The 20545-nt window shown below is 52.8% G+C and overlaps 1 protein-coding gene across 19 annotated transcripts in view; it reads left to right on the forward strand.

Moving 5' to 3' along the window:
* The window catches only part of DNM1 (dynamin 1), a 50852-nt gene that overhangs the window by 7151 nt on the left and 23156 nt on the right, over positions 1-20545 (forward strand). For 13 of the 19 annotated variants that reach the window (XR_012094884.1, XR_012094882.1, XR_012094883.1 and 10 more), the window contains exons 2-10: positions 7951-8024; positions 8307-8456; positions 8776-8979; positions 9715-9813; positions 9908-10068; positions 12355-12497; positions 12625-12760; positions 12956-13023; positions 14439-14577. Coding sequence is in view for 15 of the 19 variants with exons in the window: in XM_073021967.1 (XP_072878068.1) it covers positions 7951-8024; positions 8307-8456; positions 8776-8979; positions 9715-9813; positions 9908-10068; positions 12355-12497; positions 12625-12760; positions 12956-13023; positions 14439-14577 (1174 nt within the window). In the remaining 4 variants the exon portion in view is untranslated. Of the gene's footprint in view, positions 1-7950; positions 8025-8306; positions 8457-8775; positions 8980-9714; positions 9814-9907; positions 10069-12354; positions 12498-12624; positions 12761-12955; positions 13024-14438; positions 14578-16187; positions 16327-20545 lie in introns of all 19 variants that reach the window. The other 6 variants (XM_073021970.1, XM_073021971.1, XM_073021972.1 and 3 more) reach the window with 1 other exon arrangement.

The raw sequence follows: 20545 nt of genomic DNA on the forward strand, positions 1-20545 counted from the left end.
TCTGCCCGCCTTGGCCTTCCAAAGTGCTGGGATTACAGGTGTGAGCCACCAGGTTTTTAGATGGCAAAAATGACACAGAGAGGGTAGGGAATCTGCCTAATGTCACACAGCAATTGAATCAGAGGCAGGCCAGGAACAGGCATGGGTCTCCTGCCTCCAGTCCATACCTTTCCATGTTTCTGTCTCCCTATTCCCCACCCCAGTCCCACCCATGTGTCCTATACACTGGAGAGTCTTCCTCCTCTCCTCCTCTTCCTGGGTGACTCTCTGGCACTCTCACCCATTCCCTGGAATGAAATCTGGCTAAGAAACAAGAATCGTTTGGAGAAGTCAGGCCTGGCAACTTAGAATTACTATAAGCAACAGAAAAAAAAAAAAAAAAAAAGTAATATTGAGCTTGGAAGGTGTTCAAAATATTCTCCTAAATGGCATCTTCCCATTGCCCTGGCCAGAGGCCCTAAGATCCACTGCCTGCTGGCTCCGCCATCCTCCCCATCCGACTCGGCCCCCATGCCCTGTGGATTCTGCCCAGCTCACTCCTGTCTACCTCAAACTCCAGCCCCTTTGTCTTAGCAGCAGAGTAACTTCCTCCCTTGCCCCCCTAACCCATTCCCCGCCCAACAGCATGGAACTCTCTCCAGCCTCCCAAATCTATCTTCCTAGCTTGAAGCCCTCTTTGGACTCCCAGCCCTCAAAACCCATCCCTCAAAACCAAGCTCCTGAGGGTTGATTACCCAGTTCTGCTTCCTTTCAGCCGCTCCCTCCTGGTCTACCTGAATATATTACAGTTCGTGGGGAAAGTAGGGCTGTGCCCACTCTCTCACTCTCCTGGGGTGCTGTTGCATATGCTGTTCTCTCACCTGGAAGCGTCTTTTTTCTTTTTTTTTTCTTTTTTTTTTGAGACGGAGTCTCGCTCTGTCACCCAGGCTGGAGTGCAGTGGTCGGATCTCAGCTCACTGCAAGCTCCTCCTCCCGGGTTTATGCCATTCTCCTGCCTCAGCCTCCCGAGTAGCTGGGACTACAGGCGCCCGCCACCTCACCTGGCTAGTTTTTTTGTATTTTTTAGTAGAGACGGGGTTTCACCGTGTTAGCCAGGATGGTCTTGATCTCCTGACCTCGTGATCCACCCGTCTTGGCCTCCCAAAGTGCTGGGATTACAGGCTTGAGCCACCGCGCTCGGCTGAAGCGTCTTTTTTCTTTCTTTTTTCTTTTTTTTTTTCTTTTTTCTTTTTTCTGTAGAGACAGGGTCTTGCTACATTACCCAGGCTGGTCTCAAACTTCTGTCCTCAAGCCAGGTCTCAAACTCCTGGCCTCAAGCAATCCTCCCACCTCAGCCTCCCAAAGTATTGGGATTACAGGTTCCAGGTTCCAACCACCGTGCCTAACCCCTGGAAAGCTCTTCACCCTGCCCTTGTTTTCCTCTTTCACTGGGTCTTTCCTGCAAGTCTCACATCAGTCAACACCTCCTCTGGGATGCCTTCCCTGATCACCCTCTCCCGCCATAACCTGGTCCTCCCTGTGTGGGGTAGGGCTTTGTTTTCTCCCAGATGGGAAGCTGTAGAGGATGAAAGAAGCCTGTTGCCTTGGGCTCAGAGCTCCTGGCAGAGGGCAGCTCCAACCATGGTTAATATTAACAATGTATCTAGTCATGACTGTGTTATTCTTTAATCACTCTGTCTCATGTGCCTCTCTTAGCTCAGGGAAAGGAGGCCACTAGCCAGGGCAAGGAGAAAAATCTCAGCAGGTGAATGCATCCTCACCTCCAACCTGGGTCCCCATTTCGAAGGAATGCAATGCTATAGCATATAAAGCACCCAGCAGGTGGCACGTGCTCAGGAACCAGGACCCACCAATGGGCACCCCCGCCCGTTAGGTCCTTCTACTGCCAGATGTCAGGGCGTTCCCTTAACAGACCCAGGAGGGAGCTGCTGGCCTGTGTCCTATTTCACTGATGGGCAAACTGAGGTTCAGAACAGGGAAATAATTTAGTGGCCGAGCTGGGGTTCCTTCTCATCAAGATGCTGGTGATAAGAAATAAGGATCCATAGCCGGGCATGGTGGTGCACACATGTAGTCCCAGCTACTTGGGAGATTTAGGTGGGAAGACCGCTTGAGCTCAGGTATTTGAGGCTGCAGTGAGCTATGATCGTACCACTGCACTCCATCCTGGGCAACTGGGCAAGACCCGGCCGGAAGGAAGGAAGGAAGGAAGGAAGGGGAAAGAGGATCCAGATGTAGCTGCATGCTGAATAACTTTGGAAATATCTGTGATATGTTAGGTGAATAGAGAAGCTATCAAAGGGGCTGAAAACCCAGTGTGCATGTGGGCGCCTTAGAGGCACGTGATTTCACCTTTCTGAGTTTCAGTTTCTTCCCTGTAACACGGAGAAACTTATCACTCTGATTTCACACAGCCATGCAAGAATCAATCCAAAGGATGCAGATTTTCTTAAACAGCTTTATTGAGGCATAATTTACATGCCATACAATTCACCCATTTTAAAGGCACAATTCAATGATTTTTAGTATATTTACAGAGTTGTGCAAGCATCATCACTATCTAATTTTAGGATATTTCCGTCACCCTAAAAAGAAATCTTGTGCTGATGTAGATTTTCAAGTCCCTGGCAGAGTCCCTGGCTGACAGTCAGCAATTCATCAGTGTTTAGCCATGATGATGATTATTAATGATAAAATGTTTACAGTGGCTCTCATCAGGTGTTAGGAGGATGATTGGTTTTTATTTTTTAAATATTTCATGTATTTTCTGAATTTTTTTTTTTTTTTTTTTTTTTTTTTTTTTGAGACAGAGTCTCACTCTGTCACCCAGGCTGGAGTAGAGTGGCAGGATCTCGGCTCACTGCAACCTCTGCTTCTGGGGTTCAAGCGATTCTCCTGCCTCAGTCTCCCAAGTAGCTGGGACTATAGGCGCGTGCCACCACACCCTGCTAATTTTTGTATTTTTAGTAGAGATGGGGTTTCACCATGTTGGCCAGGCTGGTCTCAAACTCCTGACCTCAAGCGATCCGCCTGCCTCGGTCTCCCAAAGTGTTGGGATTACAGGAATGAACCGCCGCGCCTGGTCATTTTCTGAATCTTTTAAAATGGAGAACATATGATTTTTAAAATTAGAAGCAAAAGAGATCGATTTCCATTTTGAAAATATAAAGTCATCAACACTTGGATGGATGGAAGGGAGGGAGGGTGGGAAAGAAAGTAGGAAGGATGGGAGGATAAGGAATAAGGGAAGGTAATAGGCTCTGCTTAACAGGGAGAAAGATTGCTGTGGAGAGAGCACCTACCCGGAGTCAGGAGCCCTGGGTACCAGTCCTACCTTGTCACCAACTTGCACCATGATCTTGGGCAAGACTCTCCCCTTTTGTGCCTCAGTTTCTACCCCTACACAATGAAGCCGATGGTAGAGCTCATCTTCCATTCACTCTTTTGGTCAATGCGGGTGTCTGAGAGTCTGCTATGTGCCAGATCCAGTGCTGGGTGCTGGGATATTGTGACAAACAGGTCTAGCCTAGTCCCTGCTCGTGGGGCCATCAGAACATCAAGGAAAGCCAAGGCCAGAACTGCCCTGCAGTGTTCAAACCTCAGCTTGAAATTCATGAGCTGTGACGTGGGGCTGCCTAGGGTCCCCTGGGGCAGCTGGAACAGAGAGGGACTTGTTGCCTGGGGGCAGTCTCACCTCCTCCCAACTGTATTTCTTGGCCCACCCACTCCCTTGCCGGCACCCCAGCTCCCTGCTTCAGAGGGCACCCCTGCCCACCCCCCTCGCCTTCCACCTCCAGGGTCAAGATCTGGCTGGAAATGTCCTGCCCTCACCCCCACGCTCGCTGCCATCCTCCAGGAAACCTACCTCCAGCTCTCTCCCTGCTGCCTCTTCTGGTGACGAGGCTGTGGGAGTCTAGCCTGTGCTCTCAGCATGCCCAGCAAGCTATCATTATTTATAATCATAGTAGCCGCCACTGGTTCAATCATCACCTTGTATAAGCCTGACAGCAACCCATTTTACTGATGTGGAAACTGAGGCTCAGAGAGGTATGATCATTTGTCCACAGCCACACAGCTCCTGTATGACAGCTTGGACATTCAATGCAGGATCCATCTGACATCAGAGCCCAAGAAGGAGGAGGCATAGAAGAATGACTGGCAGTGGGTGCATGCCCAGTTAAGCGCGTTACTTCCTGGCATCATTTGCATTCAGCAGGGCTTGGGAACCAGGATCCCGGAGCTCTGGCCCCTAGTCTCGGGTCCTAGAGTAGGGGTAGGGGTAGGGGTAGGGGTCACGTCAGCCCTTGGGTTCAGTTTCTCCAGACCCCTCTCAGGGTGACAGCACCAGTTCAGATAGGGAGTGTGGCATTTGGGGGTCCTGAGAGGTGTTTATTTTGTCCCCCCCATGCTTCACGTTTGAAGGTGCCTCTGCAGATGGCCAGGCACAGCCTCCCTGGGAACCCACCATCTGCTCCAAATGAGTGGGGAGAACTGGCATGCCAGCAGCCGCCCCTCCCACGCCGGGCACAGCACGCAGCCTCCAAGGCTGGTGGGCCTGACACTTTTCTCTGGGCACCTGTTCTGTCCTCCCTCAGCCTAACCAGGAGCTGGAGGCTGGATCTGGTCTGGATCCCCACTTGGGGGAAGGAGGACCACCCCAGGGGGCCCTTAAACAGAGCGCAAAAGTGGGACAGTGTGTCCAGGTGAAAGGGAAGAGCTAGGGAGCTGCTGAGTCATGCACATTCCTTCCCGTGTTGCCTGGGCACCTACTACGTGCAGGGCCTGTGCCAGGCAGGAACCCGGAAGTGAGTGAGGAGCTCATTGTCCGGACCTGGGGACCTGCTGGTCCTCCCCACTGTGGGTCTAGGCGTGAGACTGGGAAGCAGACCTCCTGGGTCCTGGCACCAGGCACCAGGCCAGGAAAGGCCAATGTAGGATCTGATGTAGGAGCCAGCCTGGCCCTGGCTCCTCAGCACGGGGCAGGTGGCCCTTAAACTTGACAGGGAGTGTGGAAACCAACTGAGGATCTGTTTAAAATCCAGATTCTGCCTCCCCGTGAAGGGATTCTAGCCCAGCATGCCTAAGGAGCATGCGTCTGGACAAACTACCCAAGGCATTCTGATACAGGCTGCATGAGGGCCTCACTTTGAGAACCTGGGCCGTGACAGAGATGGGCCACCTCCCCATCTGGGCACCAGGAGATCTTGTTCCTGGGAGAGGTTGACCCCCAGACGTGGCCCTGCCTCTAGTCTCTGCTTCCCAGAAGCTACTTGTCCTTTAAGCAGCCCTTGGGAGGCAGTGGGCAGCTGGCCCAGACCCTGACCAAGTAGCATTCTCGCCAGCTGGGTCCTGGGCTCCCCACACCCGCTATGTGGCACCTTGGAGACCTCCACCCCTCAGGCTCACCAGGGCTGGGTGGGCCCATCTGCTCAAGGAGAGGCCTCTCGGGGAAGAACTCCAGGGAAAGTCCATGTCTCTGCGTGGGGGACTCTCTGTGGGGAGTCCCATCCTTTCCAGCCCCTCCCGTGGTTTCCATGGCAACTACTGTTACCATGGTGTTGCTGGTGAGGAGCTGGTGGAGAATAGGGTGGACCCCCAGCCCCCACACCCACCCCAGCTTCTATGAGAACAGCTGTTCTAGCTCCACAGCCCTGGGGGACTCCCAAAACTGGAAGTCACGCCCCCAAAGGAGTCTTTGAGTAAAGGATGGAAGAGATTGAGACCGGAAGTCCTCCTACCCCCCCAGCAAACCCCCTCCCTCTGTGCCGCCTGGCACACCTCTGTTCTAGCACATACCACACTGCATTGCATTATCTGTTTACTTGTCTGTCTCTCCCACCACACTGTGAGTTCCTCAGGGTGGAAACTGTCTGACTCATCATCTCCCATCCCCAGAGCCCGGCACAGGGCCCGGCACAGACTGAATTTAATTGAATTACATAAAAAGCCAAGTCTGGCTTCTTGGGTTTGAGGCAGCACCATTGAATGAGGAAGTTCCCAGGCTGAGGGGCCAACAGACACTCGGCTTTGAATCCCTGCTTGGCTGTGTGACCTCGGGTGAGTCACTTCACCTCTCTGAGCCTCGGCCGCTTCCTCTGTAAAATGATAATCTCTACATCAGAGCACAGATTCGAGGACTTGGGGATTCAATCAGAATTTATTGAGTGCCCCTTGTGTGCTAAGCCCTGTCCTGGGCACTGGGATACAGTGGCAGACAGAAAGAGGCTGCCCTGCCTGCCTAAAGCTCACTGTCTGGCAAGAATGAAAAGCATTTGCCTGGTGTGTAGAAATGATGAATACACATAGGGCTTACCATCCTTCTCCTTCTCCAGTGTAGTTCCTGACTCCTCCCCAGCAGCCTCGGCTTCCCCAGACATGAGGCAGTGGAGAGGCTTCAAGAAGGGGCTTTGAATCTAGGAGCTCTGGGTCTAGTCTGTTGTACCTAACACCCTTTGCTCCTGACCCTGGGGTGCAAGAAGACTTGTGAGTCTGGATCAGACTCTGGGCTGGGGGCAAGAGACCTGGGTTCCGCTTCTGGCTTTGTAGAGCCTGAGTGTGTCTTTTTCCCTCCGTGGGCCTCTCCATGAATAAGGCGCTGGCTGGGTCTCAATGGTCCCTTGGGCTTCGGCCTGCTCCCCGCTTTCTTGGGCCCTGGGGATCCCATGACTGGCAATTCTGACATCCTGGTTCCTGGAGAGGCCTTCACTCTCATGCTTGCACCACCCTGGAGGGCGGTGCAGAGGGAGGTAGATGAAAAGAGCTGACTGGACAGAGAACTGGCACCCACAAGAGTCAGCCAAAAGAACAGCTGAGGTTGACATTGGCATGAGCAGATGTCTGAGCTATAGACTGTCAGGTCTGGGGACAGTGGATGACTTTGGGACCCCTTGGTCCAGTCCTTCAAAGGCGGCTGGGTTCACAGGGGGCTGAAGGGCAGGGGAGTCTCACTGCAGAGTAAATAGATCTGAGACCAGGGTTTGCTCTGCCAGATACTGGCTGTGCAACCTGAATGTCTCTAAGCTGCAGCTCCCTCATCTGCAAAATGGGGGTAATAACAGCACCTGCCTCATGGGGCTACCGTATGGAGCCCCACTCAGCGCCTGGCATGCAGTAGGCACCAAGAAGCATGAGTTTTTTGTTTTTTGTTTTTTTGAGATGGAATTTTGCTCTTGTTACCTAGGCTGGAGTACAATGGCACAATCTTGGCTCACCATATCCTCCGCCTCCTGGGTTCAAACAATTCTCCTGCCTCAGCCTCCCAAGAAGCTGGGACTACAGGCGCCTAACACCCTGCCGGCTAATTTTTTTTGTACTTTTAGTAGAGACAGGGTTTCACCATGTTGGCCAGGCTGGTCTCAAACTCCTGACCTCAGGTGATCCGCCTGCCTCAGCCTCCCAAAGTGCTGGAATTACAGGCATGAGCCACTGCACCCAGCCCATGAGTCGTTTTCCTTGCTGCCTCCTTCCCCACTCTTCTTCAACCCTAGCCATATGGGGCCTGGAGAAGGGGAAGTGAGATGCTGCCCTGCCCCACAGCGGAAGGGAGGGGAGAAGTTACAGCTCTGTTTCCTGGGACCCACTCTGGGCACTGGATGCATAGGCATGTGGGAAACCCCATGCCTCAGTTTCTCTGGGGCTGAATGGCAGTGACTGGGTTGGGGCAGGGACTTCCTGTTGGTTCAAAACCAACATAGGACGTATCTAGTAGTTGATCCAGTCTCTTGGCAGCTCAGATACATAAATTCTGTGACTCCGGCGACTTAAGGAAAAGTAGTTTCCACCTTTCTGGGCTGCCATATCCCCTTAGTTACCTGAAGCCCTTGGGCTAAGGAGTGGTGGGGCCAGCACTTTGGAGGGAGCTTTGGCTCTCCCAGGGGCAGGACAGGTACCCCTGGAACAGAGGGCGCACCCTCATATCTTGACCCTCCTTTGACCTCCAACTCATTGCAGGGACTTCCTGCCTCGAGGATCTGGCATTGTCACCCGACGTCCCCTGGTCTTGCAGCTGGTCAATGCAACCACAGGTACGTGCCCTCCTTCACCAGCAGCCAGGCCTGCCCACTCCAGCCTCTCCTCCGTCCCCAAGCTCCTCGAGGGCCAGCCTGGCCACGAAACTTGGTTGCTGTGTGACTGTGGGCCTCGTCCCCCTTAGGGATAGCAGGGATCAAAATACATAATGGAGACGTGGGTGGTGGTTCTGCTTAGGTGTGTCTAGGGAGTCCTATTACCGGTGGGAGATGAAAACCCCCAGGTGGGGTTCCAGAACTTGATGCCTACTGCCCTTCCCCTGCCCGCTTCTGGGGCAGAATATGCCGAGTTCCTGCACTGCAAGGGAAAGAAATTCACCGACTTCGAGGAGGTGCGCCTTGAGATCGAGGCCGAGACCGACCGGGTCACCGGCACCAACAAGGGCATCTCGCCGGTGCCTATCAACCTCCGCGTCTACTCGCCGCATGGTGAGGACCCTGGCCCCGCCCCAACCTCTAAGAATCAGTTTCTTGGCCACGCCCCTCTGCCTGCCTCTCTCCTCCTGCAGACTCCGCCCCTAGAGCGACCCTGCCTCTGCATCATCCTATTCCAAGCTCCACCCAGCCGTGGATTCCGCTCACTTCCGGCCACGCCTCCAACATGCAGCCACTTTCGCCCTGAGATTTCCTAGTCCCGGCCACCTGCCACCCTGCTCCCAAGCAGCTCCTCTAAGCCCCGCCCTATTCCTTAACCTCGCCCGCGGCCACGCCCCTCGCCTTGAGCCCACCCTCTCGCCGCTCTGTCCAGTGCTGAACCTGACCCTGGTGGACCTGCCCGGAATGACCAAGGTCCCGGTGGGGGACCAACCTCCCGACATCGAGTTCCAGATCCGGGACATGCTTATGCAGTTTGTCACCAAGGAGAACTGCCTCATCCTGGCCGTGTCCCCTGCCAACTCTGACCTGGCCAATTCTGACGCCCTCAAGGTCGCCAAGGAGGTGGACCCCCAGGGTAGGTTCCCACCCGGTGGCCAATGCACAAAGTCCCAGGCTTGCGGGCTGTCTATTCTTAGTGTAAAGGGGAGCCTCTGAACGGTCTAAGAATAGTGGTAGGATCAGATATGTACCTTTAAAAATAATTTTGGGGTCAGGCATGGTGGCCCATGCCTGTAATCCCAGCACTTTGGGAGGCCAAGGCGGGAGGATCGCTTGAGCCCAGGAGATCGAGATAAGGCTGAGCAATATAGTGAGACCCCATTTCTACAAAAAAATTAAAAATTAGCCGGGCACGGTGGTGCACGATTGTGGTCCCAACTACTCATGAGGCTGAGGCTGGAGAATCACTTGAGCCTAGGAGGTTGAGGCTACAATGAGCCCTAATCGCACCCCTGCAGTCCAGCATGGGCAAGAGTGAGACCCTGTCTCCAAAAAGAAAAAAAGGCCAGGTGCAGTGGCTCACGCCTGTAAATCCCAGCACTTTGGGAGGCCAACTTAGGAGGATCGCTTGAAGCCAGGAGTTGGAAACCAACATGGCAACAAAGTGAAATCCCATCTCTAACAAATAAAAAAAACAAGAAGAATAAATAAAAATCATTTTGGCTACTCTGTGGAAAATGAATAAGGGGGAAAGAGAGGAGGCAGTGAGCGGGCAGGGGGCTGTGGAGGCAGGGGGGCGGGAGTGGGAGTGCATGGAATTGTGTGTGAGAGTGGGTGCAGCTATAGACAGCCCTCCCGCTGGTGCACCCAGGCCAGCGCACCATCGGGGTCATCACCAAGCTGGACCTGATGGACGAGGGCACAGATGCCCGTGACGTGCTGGAGAACAAGCTGCTCCCCCTGCGCAGAGGTAAGCAGGCCATGCCCCTCAACCACTCCCCAGCCCTTCCCCACCCCTCTCTTCCCCTTGAGGCTGGTTGCCCTGACCTTGCTACTGTTCACAGGCTACATTGGGGTTGTGAACCGGAGCCAGAAGGACATTGATGGCAAGAAGGACATTACCGCCGCCTTGGCTGCTGAACGAAAGTTCTTCCTCTCCCATCCATCTTATCGCCACTTGGCTGACCGTATGGGCACGCCCTACCTGCAGAAGGTCCTCAATCAGGTAGGCGGCCAAGCCAGGATGGGCCTGGGGAAACAAGCATGAAAACAGGATAATTTAAGTGTGTTCTGAGAGTGACCAGCAGAGGTTAGCCTCAGATAGACAAACTGAGGCTCAGAAAATCAAAGCAACTGGCCGGGTGCGGTGGCTCAAGCCTGTAATCCCAGCACTTTGGGAGGCCGAGACGGGCGGATCACGAGGTCAGGAGATCGAGACCATCGTGGCTAACACGGTGAAACCCCGTCTCTACTAAAAAAATACGAAAAACTAGCCGGGCGAGGTGGCAGGCGCCTGTAGTCCCAGCTACTCGGGAGGCTGAGGCAGGAGAATGGCGTAAACCCAGGAGGCGGAGCTTGCAGTGAGCCGAGATACGGCCACTGCACTCCAGCCTGGGCGACAGAGTGAGACTCCGTCTCAAAAAAAAAAAAAAAAAAGAAAATCAAAGCAACTTTCCCACAGCCCCACAGCCAGGTAGCAGCAAAGCTTCGCTGACATTTCCCCGTCTGGGACCTGCCAGGGAAGCCCTGGAAGTCCCCAACATGGAGAAGGCCAAGACCTATGTGGAGGGTGTCACGGGGAAGAGCTTGGGTTTGGGAGCCAGGATTCAAGTATACTTGGCTGAAGACCTTGACAGGGAATCCCAGGGACTTTCTCAGGACTTTTCTCCATCTGGAATGGGGCGTCCAGAACTGAAGCATGTGTGTGTGTGTGTGTGTGTGTGTGTGTGTGTCTGTCTGTCTGTCTGTCTGTGTAGGCAAGACCTGGGTTCCAATCCCAGCTTTGTCACTCCCTCTCTGAGACACTCTCTCTGGCTCTCTGAGCCTCTATTTCTTTTTTCTTTATTTTCTTTTATTCTTTATTTATTTATTTTGAGATGGAATTTTGCTCTTGTTGCCCAGGCTGGAGTGCAATGGTGCGATCTCGGCTCACTGCAACCTCTGGCTCCTGGATTCAAGCCATTCTCCTGCCTTGGCCTCCCAAGTAGCTGGGATTACAGGCACATACCACCATACCCGGCTAATTTTTGTATTTTTAGTAGAGACAGGGTTTCACCATGTTAGCCAGGCTGGTCTCATATTCTTGACCTCAGGTGATCTGCCCGCCTTGGCCTCCCAAAGTGTTGGGATTACGGGCATGAGCCGTAATCGTGCCTGGTCTCTAAGCCTCTATTTCTGCATCTGTAAAATGGAGACAATAGTGATCAGACCTGTTTCATAGGATTGTTGTAAAGGTTCAGGGAGATACTGTGTGGGGGCACTTAGCAAGGAGTGCTAGAACTTGAGAATGACCTCAAAGGAGGCTTTAAACCCAGAGGGTCCAAGGGGCAGCCCTCTGGCCACCCCTGCCTCAGACACACGTCTAAAAATATTAAATTGGAACAGTATGGTGGTTCACGCCTGTAATCCTATCACTTTGGGAGGCTGAAGCAGGTGGATCACTTGAGGCCAAAAGTTCGAGACCAGCCTGGCCAACATGGCGAAAACCTGTCTCTACTCAAAATACAAAAAATTAGCCGAGCATGGTGGCGAGTGCCTGCAGTCCCAGCTACTCAGGAGGCTGAGGCAGGAGAATTGCTTGAACCTGGGAGGCGGAGGTTGAAGTTGCAGTAAACCAAGATCACACTATTGCACTCCAGCCTGGGTGACGAGTGAAACTCCATCTCAAAAAAAAAAAAAAAAAAAAGAAAAAAGAAATAAAAATAAAAATATTGGCCGGGTGCGGTGGCTCAAGCCTGTAATCCCAGCACTTTGGGAGGCCGAGGTGGGCGAATCACGAGGTCAGGAGATTGAGACCATCCTGGCCAACACGGTGAAACCCCATCTCTACTAAAAATACAAAAAGAAATTAGCTGGGCGTGGTGGCGGGCGCCTGTAGTCCCAGCTACTCCGGAGGCTGAGACAGGAGAATGGCGTGAACCAGGGAAGCCGAGCTTGCAGTGAGCCGAGATCGCGCCACTGCACTCCAGCCTGGGTGAGAGAGTGAAAACATAAAAATAAAATAAAATAAAATTAAAAAATAAAAATATTAAATTGGCGAAAAATCAGGAAATTCCAAATACAAATCCAGATTTCTGGCTTTACTGAAAATTATGCACCCATTAATTCAACTAATATATCTCTGCAAGCTCCTTCTGTGAACCAGCTTTCATGCCAGTGGTCTGGGCAGCAGTGGCAGGGCTGCCCTCCTTAGCGCTCCACCTCACCACATTCACACAGTCCCCTGGCATCCAAGTCCCTTCCTGGCCCTGTGACCATCTGTCCTTAACCCTTTCCTCACCCTTACCCCCAGCAACTGACGAACCACATCCGGGACACACTGCCTGGGCTGCGGAACAAGCTGCAGAGCCAGCTGCTGTCCATTGAGAAGGAGGTGGAGGAGTACAAGAACTTCCGCCCTGATGACCCGGCTCGCAAGACCAAGGCCCTGCTGCAGTGAGGCTCCCCCAGCTCCTGCTCCTATCACTGAATCCCCACCCCCAGCCTCTCAGCAGGGGGCTCTCCCAGGGTTCCCTTTGCTGGGCTGCTCCTGCCCCCTCAGGCCACACCACTCTCCCCCCAGGATGGTCCAGCAGTTCGCCGTAGACTTTGAGAAGCGCATTGAGGGCTCAGGAGATCAGATCGACACCTATGAACTGTCAGGGGGAGCCCGCATTAACCGAATCTTCCACGAGCGCTTCCCCTTTGAGCTGGTCAAGGTAGGTCAGGCAGCCCTGGGGACAGGACGGCTCAGGACCCCCTCACCCTCACTCAGGAGTCTCTCTGTGTGTGCTTTTGCTGACCCCCACCCCAGAGGCCCTGATGCCCAGCCCTGGGTGTGGTATGGGCCCTGTCTTGACCTCCCAGGTAGGAGAACAGGCCCTGACCAGCCTTTTCTCTGCTTTTCTACACAGATGGAGTTTGACGAGAAGGAACTTCGAAGGGAGATCAGCTATGCTATCAAGAATATCCATGGCATTAGGCACGTATTGGGGCCTGGGAGGGGGGCTGAACTCCAGAAGCAGGGGGTCTGGGACAGAGGCGCAGGGAGTGATGAAGTGGGCCTCCCTCAGGAAGGACTGAGAGCTCTGTTCCCCAGTCCTCTCGACCCCAACTTTTTGGCTCCCTGCATGACAGGTTCCAGCTTGGGGTGGTGGACCCGGGCTACCCTGCCTACTGCAACTTGCTGGGCCAACTGGGCACAGCCCAGGGCGCAGGTGGCCGGGGAAACACCCTCTGGGGCTGGGCCCATCCCCAGGGTGAGATAACTCCCCTAGTGCCACCCGGGTGACTGGGCAAAGATGCCCAAACCACTAGGTAGGGCCTGGGGTGGAGCATCTAAGTATGAAGCTGTGTCCTTTTGTGACGGCCAGGGACTTTGCAACCCTCCAGACCCTCCTGTATTCACATTAGGCCAGAGTCAGTCCCATTCCACCCCACTGCCCTCCTTCTAGGCAACCTGTGGAGCAGGAAACAGGATTGGGGAGGTGGAATCTGTTCCTCAAAAGCTTAGATCCCCTTCAGGGACCCAGATCTATGCTGTGTTCATCCAACAAATCCATTGGGCAGGAAAATTTAAAGCACCTACCCTCTGCCAGGCAGTGAACAAGACCCAGTGTCCCCTGCTCTCATGCAGGTTCATTTCCAAGATCTGGTGTGGAATTTACTTCCTGATAACTGCACTGGCCGATTCACAGAAAAAAAGGTCTCTTTCCTAGTCTTAAAACAAAACACTGTATTCCTGGAAAGGCTGTTATGGAGAACCCAGTTTGGCAATTTTCAAGCCATTTCTGGCCATAGAACCTTCTGTATGCACAGACCCTTATGAGGAAGCAGGACTTATATATCAGATACTCAGTCCTCTCAACCACCTTGTCTTGCCCCAAAGAGCCTCAATTGAAAATCTTTCATTAGGGCCGGGCGCAGTGGCTCACGCCTGTAATCCCAGCACTTTGGGAGGCCAAGGCAGGCAGATCATGAGGTCAGGAGATTGAGACCATCCTGGCTAACATGGTGAAACCCTGCCTCTACTAAAAATACAAAAAAAATGAGCCGGGCATGGTGGCAGGCGCCTGTAGTCCCAGCTACTCGGGAGGCTGAGGCAGGAGAATGGCGTGAACACAGGAGGCAGAGGTTGCAGTGAGCCGAGATCGCGCCACTCTACTCCAGTCTGGGCAACAGAGCGAGGCTCTGTCTCGAAAAAAAAAAAACAACAAAAACAACCCTTCATTAGAACCCCTCCCTCCCATTTTACAGCTGGGGACACTGAGGCCCAGAGAGGGGTAGTGGAAGGGCCCTTCGGGCAGAGTTCATGGGCTTGGGGAGGGGCCTCGGCCTGGCCCTCCTGGCTGGCACTGGCCTGTGACACTGTGCCCTTCTCCCGCTCCGGGCGTTCAGAACGGGGCTCTTTACCCCAGACATGGCCTTTGAGACCATTGTGAAAAAGCAGGTGAAGAAGATCCGAGAACCGTGTCTCAAGTGTGTGGACATGGTTATCTCGGAGCTAATCAGCACCGTTAGACAGTGCACCAAGAAGGTAACCCGGAGGCCCGGGCCAGCCCCCACTGCCTCTGCCCCGCCCCGCACTGCTGCCAGGCGCTCCCTCCCTATGTCCCCCCCTGCCTCCTCGGTAGCATGTACAGACCTCAGCGGGGTGGGGAGGCAGGCCGCCACTGACCAGGAGAGAATGTGCCTCTGAGGGGGCCTCACCCACCCCTGGCCCCCAGGTCTGGGGACCCAGGGATTGGACATGGGTGAGACGGGGATGATGGCTGGCTGTTTACCCCAAGAGCCCACCAAGAGCTCCCCCAGCTCAGAGAATAGGGCTTGAGGGGACCCTGCGTCCCCTCCCTGTCCTCAGAGGTGTCATCTTTGGGAGCTCCAGGGAGGGGTCTGGGGAAACCTTAGCCTTGGAGACAGGTGAAGTGCAGGGCCTTCTCGGGCACTGCTCGGTGGGCCTGGGTGGCCAGAGGGGTGCAGAGGACCCAGGACTAGCAGGTGCCCTGGCTCCCCGCTGTCCTTCATCCTCCCCATCCTCACTTCACCCTCACACAAGACCCTCACGCAGGGCCTCTCCCTCCCTTCCATCCACATTTGGCCTTCCAGGGATAGAGCCCTTCTCCCATCTGCGCCACCACCCAAGCCTCACAGAACCATGCAGGGAGGCAGGGCACAGAGGACAGTGCTCATTTCACAGCACGAACACTGAAGCTCCACGAGATCAAGTGGCTTGCCCAAGGTCACAGTAGTCAGGAGGTGGCAGAACTGTTACTTGAAGCCACGGCTCTGGACTCCAAGTCCAGTGCTCCTCGATTCCACCCTCCAGCCTCCCTTCCTTTCCTCTCCCCACTGCTGTCCTGGCCCGTCTCTATCACCACCTCCACTCTTTCTGTCTTTCCTCTTCTCTTTCTGTCTTTTGGTTCCACCAAACCCCTGTGGAGGAGAGACAAGGAATGCCCCTTGAAGAGAAAGGGAGGGTCATGACTAGAGCAGGGAGCTGGAGAGTGGAGGTCAGGCTGCTATGCTGCAACTCCAGGAGGCGGCCTCTGCACCATGATTTATGAGAATGGAGCCCCCTGGAGTTGTGCAGTGCATGGCCTGGGCAACTGGATGTGGCAACCCTAGAGATAGGAAATGGTGCTGAGGTTTGGAGTCAGGATGAAGCAAATTCCAGGACACTGGGAAATGTAGAATTGAACAGGATGGGTGGATGAGGTCCTGGCCTTGTCCTGGCCTGGGTCAGCTCCTTAGAAGAACCCAAGGCCGTGGACAAAGATGGCACTGGGAGAGAGCAGGCAGCCTCATTGAGGCCAAGGAACATCCCTGGGAAGAGGATCTGAACTCAATAAGGGTATTGTACGGAGCAGGGACTTGGTCCCTCGTACCTCTGGCCATACCCACGGAGCCCAGGGGATGCTTGGCAGCACCTGGGAGGTGCCGACCCCGGGTGGCGAGGGAGGGCTGGTCCCACGCTCACATTGTCTTCTGTTCTCTCTCTCTCTTTATCTGTGTCGATGTCTCTCTCTTCCCCCATGCCCGTGCCATCCTCTCCACCCCTGGATTCCTGTCTCTGCTTGGCTTTCACCCACTTCTCCTCCCCACCCACGGCTGCTCCTCCTCCTGTCCCCACCTCCTCCCCGGGTGCAGGACGGGCCTCTTCACACCTGACCTCGCTTTTGAAGCCACAGTGAAAAAGCAGGTGCAGAAGCTCAAAGAGCCCAGTATCAAGTGTGTGGATATGGTAGTCAGTGAGCTCACAGCCACCATCAGAAAGTGTAGCGAAAAGGTATGACGGCCGCCTGGGCGGGGCTGGACCTGGCCGTCCATTCCTTGTGGCCATGGCCTCCCGTGGGCAGAACGATCTCCTGCGCAGGCCTCACGGTTACTCACAGGGACCCAGCCCTAGTGTTTCCTGCCAGTTTCTAACCCTGGGTGCTTGCACTCATGACTCCTCCAGGCCCCCATCCCTGCCAGAAGACTTGACTCCAACCCAAGCCTCCTTGGTGGCACCTATGCCAGTGATGAAGATGATGTTAAGGAGATGGCAGCTGTTTACTGAGCACCTACTATGTGCCAAGCACGGGCTGAGTGCTTGCCCTTACTATCTGACTCAGTCCTCTCAACCACCCTGAGACGTGGATGGTGTTGTTATTCCCATTTTGCAGATGGCAAAACAGAGTCTCAGAAAAGAGAAGCAGAGTGTGACTCAGATTTAGGAAGGTCAGAGGAAAGGGTGTGAGGTCAGGGACTCCTGGGCAGGGGGAGCTGTCCTAGTTCCTCAAAACCAATTTGCCTAAAAGCATATTGGATTACTCACTTTACAGTGAGTAATCCGTGCATGCTAGACAGGGGCGGCCTCTTTTGAGTTGTCTGTGACTTTTTAGATGCCTTTTTCCTATTTGTCTGCTTTTGGGCATTTTGAGAATTTTTAGCCAGGTTGTCTAAAGCAGTTCTTCCCAGGGGAGTGCAAGAGAATCAGTTGCCTGCAGGAGCTTCTCCAGCAGGCTAAATCAGAGGCGCCAGGGGTGAGCCCAGCCTCACCTGTATCTGAAGGACTTTCCTATGCTGGTGGGTGGAGGCACATCCGCCTTAGCATTGAGTTTCAAGTAAGCATCAATCATCTCCATTCCTTTTTTTTTTTTTTTTTCCCCGAGATGGAATCTTGCTCTGTTGCCCAGGCTGGAGTGCAGTGGCACCATCTCGGCTCACTGCAACCTCTGCCTCCTGGATTCAAGTATTCTCCTGCCTCAGCCTCCCGAGTGGCTGGGATTACAAGCATGCACCACCACCGCTGGCTGATTTTTGTATTTTTAGTAGAGACGGGGTCTCACCACATTGGCCAGGCTGGTCTCGAACCCCTGACCTGAGGTGATCCGCCTGCATCGGCCTCCCAAAGTGCTAGGATTACAAACATGAGCCACCGCGCATTCTTTTTCACTGAGCAGTGTGTTGTGTAATCCTTATATGTTGCCACATAAAGATTGGTCTCATGTCTTTTTTTTTTTTTTTTTTTTTGAGACAGAGTCTTACTCTGTTGCCTAGGCTGGAGTGCAGTGGCATGATCTTGGCTCACTACAACCTCCACCTCCTGGGTTCAAGTGGTACTTCCACCTCAGCCTCCCAAGTAGCTGGGACTACAGGTGAGCACCACCACACCTGGCTAATTTTTGTATTTTTAGTAGAGACAGGGTTTCACCATGTTGGCCAGGCTGGTCTCGAACTCCTGACCTCAGGTGATCTGCCCACCTCGGCCTCCCAAAGTGCTGGGATTACAGGTGTGAGCCACCACGCCCGGCCGGTCTCATGCTCTTTAACTACTGAGTTGTATTCCGCTGTAGAAATGTGGCATGATTTATATGTTCAATGTCCTCTTGACGGACATTTAAGTTTAAATTTTTTGCTTTTTTTTTTTGCCTTCACAAATGATGCTACAGTGAACATCCTTATAGATGTATTTGTAGTACTTATCCCATTGTTTTTTCTTTCTTTTTTAGAGACAGGGTTTTGCTGTATCTCCCAGCGTGGAGTGCAGTGGCACCATCATAGCTCACTGCAGCCTCAAACTGGGTTCAAGCGATCCTCCCGCCTCAGCCTCCCAAGTAGCTGGGACTACAAGCATGTAGCACCACATCCAGCTAATTTTTTTGTTTGATTGGTTTTTTGGTTTTGTTTTTATTGTTTATTTTTTGTTTTTTTTTTGGCGGGGGGACAAGTTTTCACTTGTCGCCCAGGCTGGAGTGCAGTGGTGCGATCTCGGCTCACTGCAACCTCTATCTCTCAGGTTCAAGCGATTCTCCTGCCTCAGCCTCCCGAGTAGCTGGGATTACAGGCGCCTCCCACCATGCCCAGCTAATTTTTCATATGAGATGGGGTTTCATCATGTTGGCCAGGCTGGTCTTGAACTCCTGACCTCAAGTGATCCACCCACCTCGGCCTCCCAATGTGCTGGGATTACAGGTATGAGCCATCCTGCCCAGTCTAATAATTTTTTTATTAAGACAGGATCTTACTATGTTGCCCAGGCTGCTCTTGAACTCCAGGCCTCAAGCGGTCCTCCTGCTTCAGCCTCCCAAAATGCTGGGATTATAGGCATGAGCCACCATCTGGCATCAGTCCCTTCTTGATGGATATTTGGGTTGTTTCCAAATTTTACCATAATTACTGCTTTCCTTTTGGAATGAGAGTCAAAGTGTTTCATGGTTTTTAAATGTTTATATCTAGTAATCAGTCTTCTAGGAATCTGTCCTAAGGAAACAATCGCAGAGAAAGAAAAGCAAAAATCTAACCACAGAGATATTCATTGTCAGGCTATTTAGAATATTGAAAAACTGGAGACTATCTGGCCAGGTGCAGTGGTTCACGCCTGTAATCTCAGCACTTTGGAAGGCTGAGGTGGGTGGATCACAAGGTCAGGAGTTCAAGACCAGCCTGACCAATATGGTGAAACTCTGTCTGTACTAAAAATACAAAAATTAGCCTGGCATGGTGGCATGTACCTGTAGTCCCAGCTACTTAGGAGGCTGAGGCAGCAGAATCGCTTAAACCGGGGAGGTGGAGGTTGCAGTGAGCCAAGATCACACCACTGCACTCCAGCCTGGGCAACAGAGCAAGACTCCGTCTCAAAAAAAAGAAAGAAAAAAAGAAAAAGAAAAACTGGAGACTATCTAAATATTCACCAATAGGAAAATGGTTAAGTAAACTGTGATAAATCTATTCAATAGAATATTACACACCCATTAAAATGTTTATATAGGCCAGGCACCACGGCTCACACCTGTAATCCCAGAACTTGGGGAAGCTGAAGCGAGAGGATTGCTTGAGGCCAGAAGTTTAATATCAGCCTTGGCAACACAGCAAAACCCTATCTCTACAAATTTTTTAAAAAATCAGCCAGGTGTGGCAGTGTGTACCTGCAGTCCTTGCTACTTGGGAGGCTGAGGCAGGAGGATGGCTTGAACCAAGGAGTTCAGTTGCACCACTGCACTCCTGGGTTATTTTAGAGACCCTGTCTTTAAATAAATAAAAAAGAAGTTAGAGGCCAGCCTAGGCGACATAGTAAGACCCTGTCTCTACAAAAATTTTAAAAAATTAGCTGGGCATGGTGGCACATGCCGGTAGTCCCAGCTACTCGGCTGGCTGAGGTGGGAGGATTGCTTGAGCCTGGGAGGTTGAGGCTGCAGTGAGCCGTGATTGTGATCACACCACCGAACTCCAGCCTGGAAGACAGAGCAAAACCCTGTCTTTAAAAAAAAAAAAAAAAAAAAAAAAAAAGCTTGGCCATGTGCAGTGGCTCACGCCTGTAATCCCAGCACTTTGGGAGGCCGAGGCTGGTGGATCACCTGAGATCAGGAGTTTGAGACCAGCCTGGCCAACATAGTGAAACCTGTCGCTACTAAAAATAGAAAAATTAGCCGAGTGTGATGGTGGGCACCTGTAATCTCAGCCACTCGGGAGGCTGAGGCAGGAGAATCACTTGAACCTGGAAGGCGGAGGTTGCAGTGAGCCAAGATCACGCCACTGCACTCCAGCCTGTGTGACAGAGTGAGACTCCATCTTAAAGGAAAAAAAGAAGACAGGGTAGGGGGCCGGGCGTGGTGGCTCATGCCTGTAATCCCAGCACTTTGAGAAGCTGAGGTGGGTGGATCACAAGGTAAGGAGTTCAAGACCAGCCTGGCTAACATGGTGAAACCCTGTCTCTATTAAAAATACAAAAGTTAGCTGGGTGTGGTGGCGGGTGCCTATAATCCCAGCTACTCGGGAGGCTGAGGCAGAGAATTGCTTGAACCCAGGAGGCAGAGGTTGCAGTTAGCTGAGATGGAGACATTGCACTCCAGCCTGGATGACAGATCGAGACTCCGCCTCAAAAAAAATTAAAATTAAAGATTAAAAAAAGATAGGATTTGCTTGTCCCTCCTTGGGGGGAAAAAAAAAAGCAGGTTTCAGAAAAGAATATATGGTATTTTGGAGAAAAAATAATATATGTGAATGATAAAATCCCAAAAGCG

This window comes from Chlorocebus sabaeus, chromosome 12 (genome assembly GCF_047675955.1).
Source record: "Chlorocebus sabaeus isolate Y175 chromosome 12, mChlSab1.0.hap1, whole genome shotgun sequence".
In the NCBI taxonomy this organism is placed as follows: domain Eukaryota; kingdom Metazoa; phylum Chordata; class Mammalia; order Primates; family Cercopithecidae; genus Chlorocebus; species Chlorocebus sabaeus.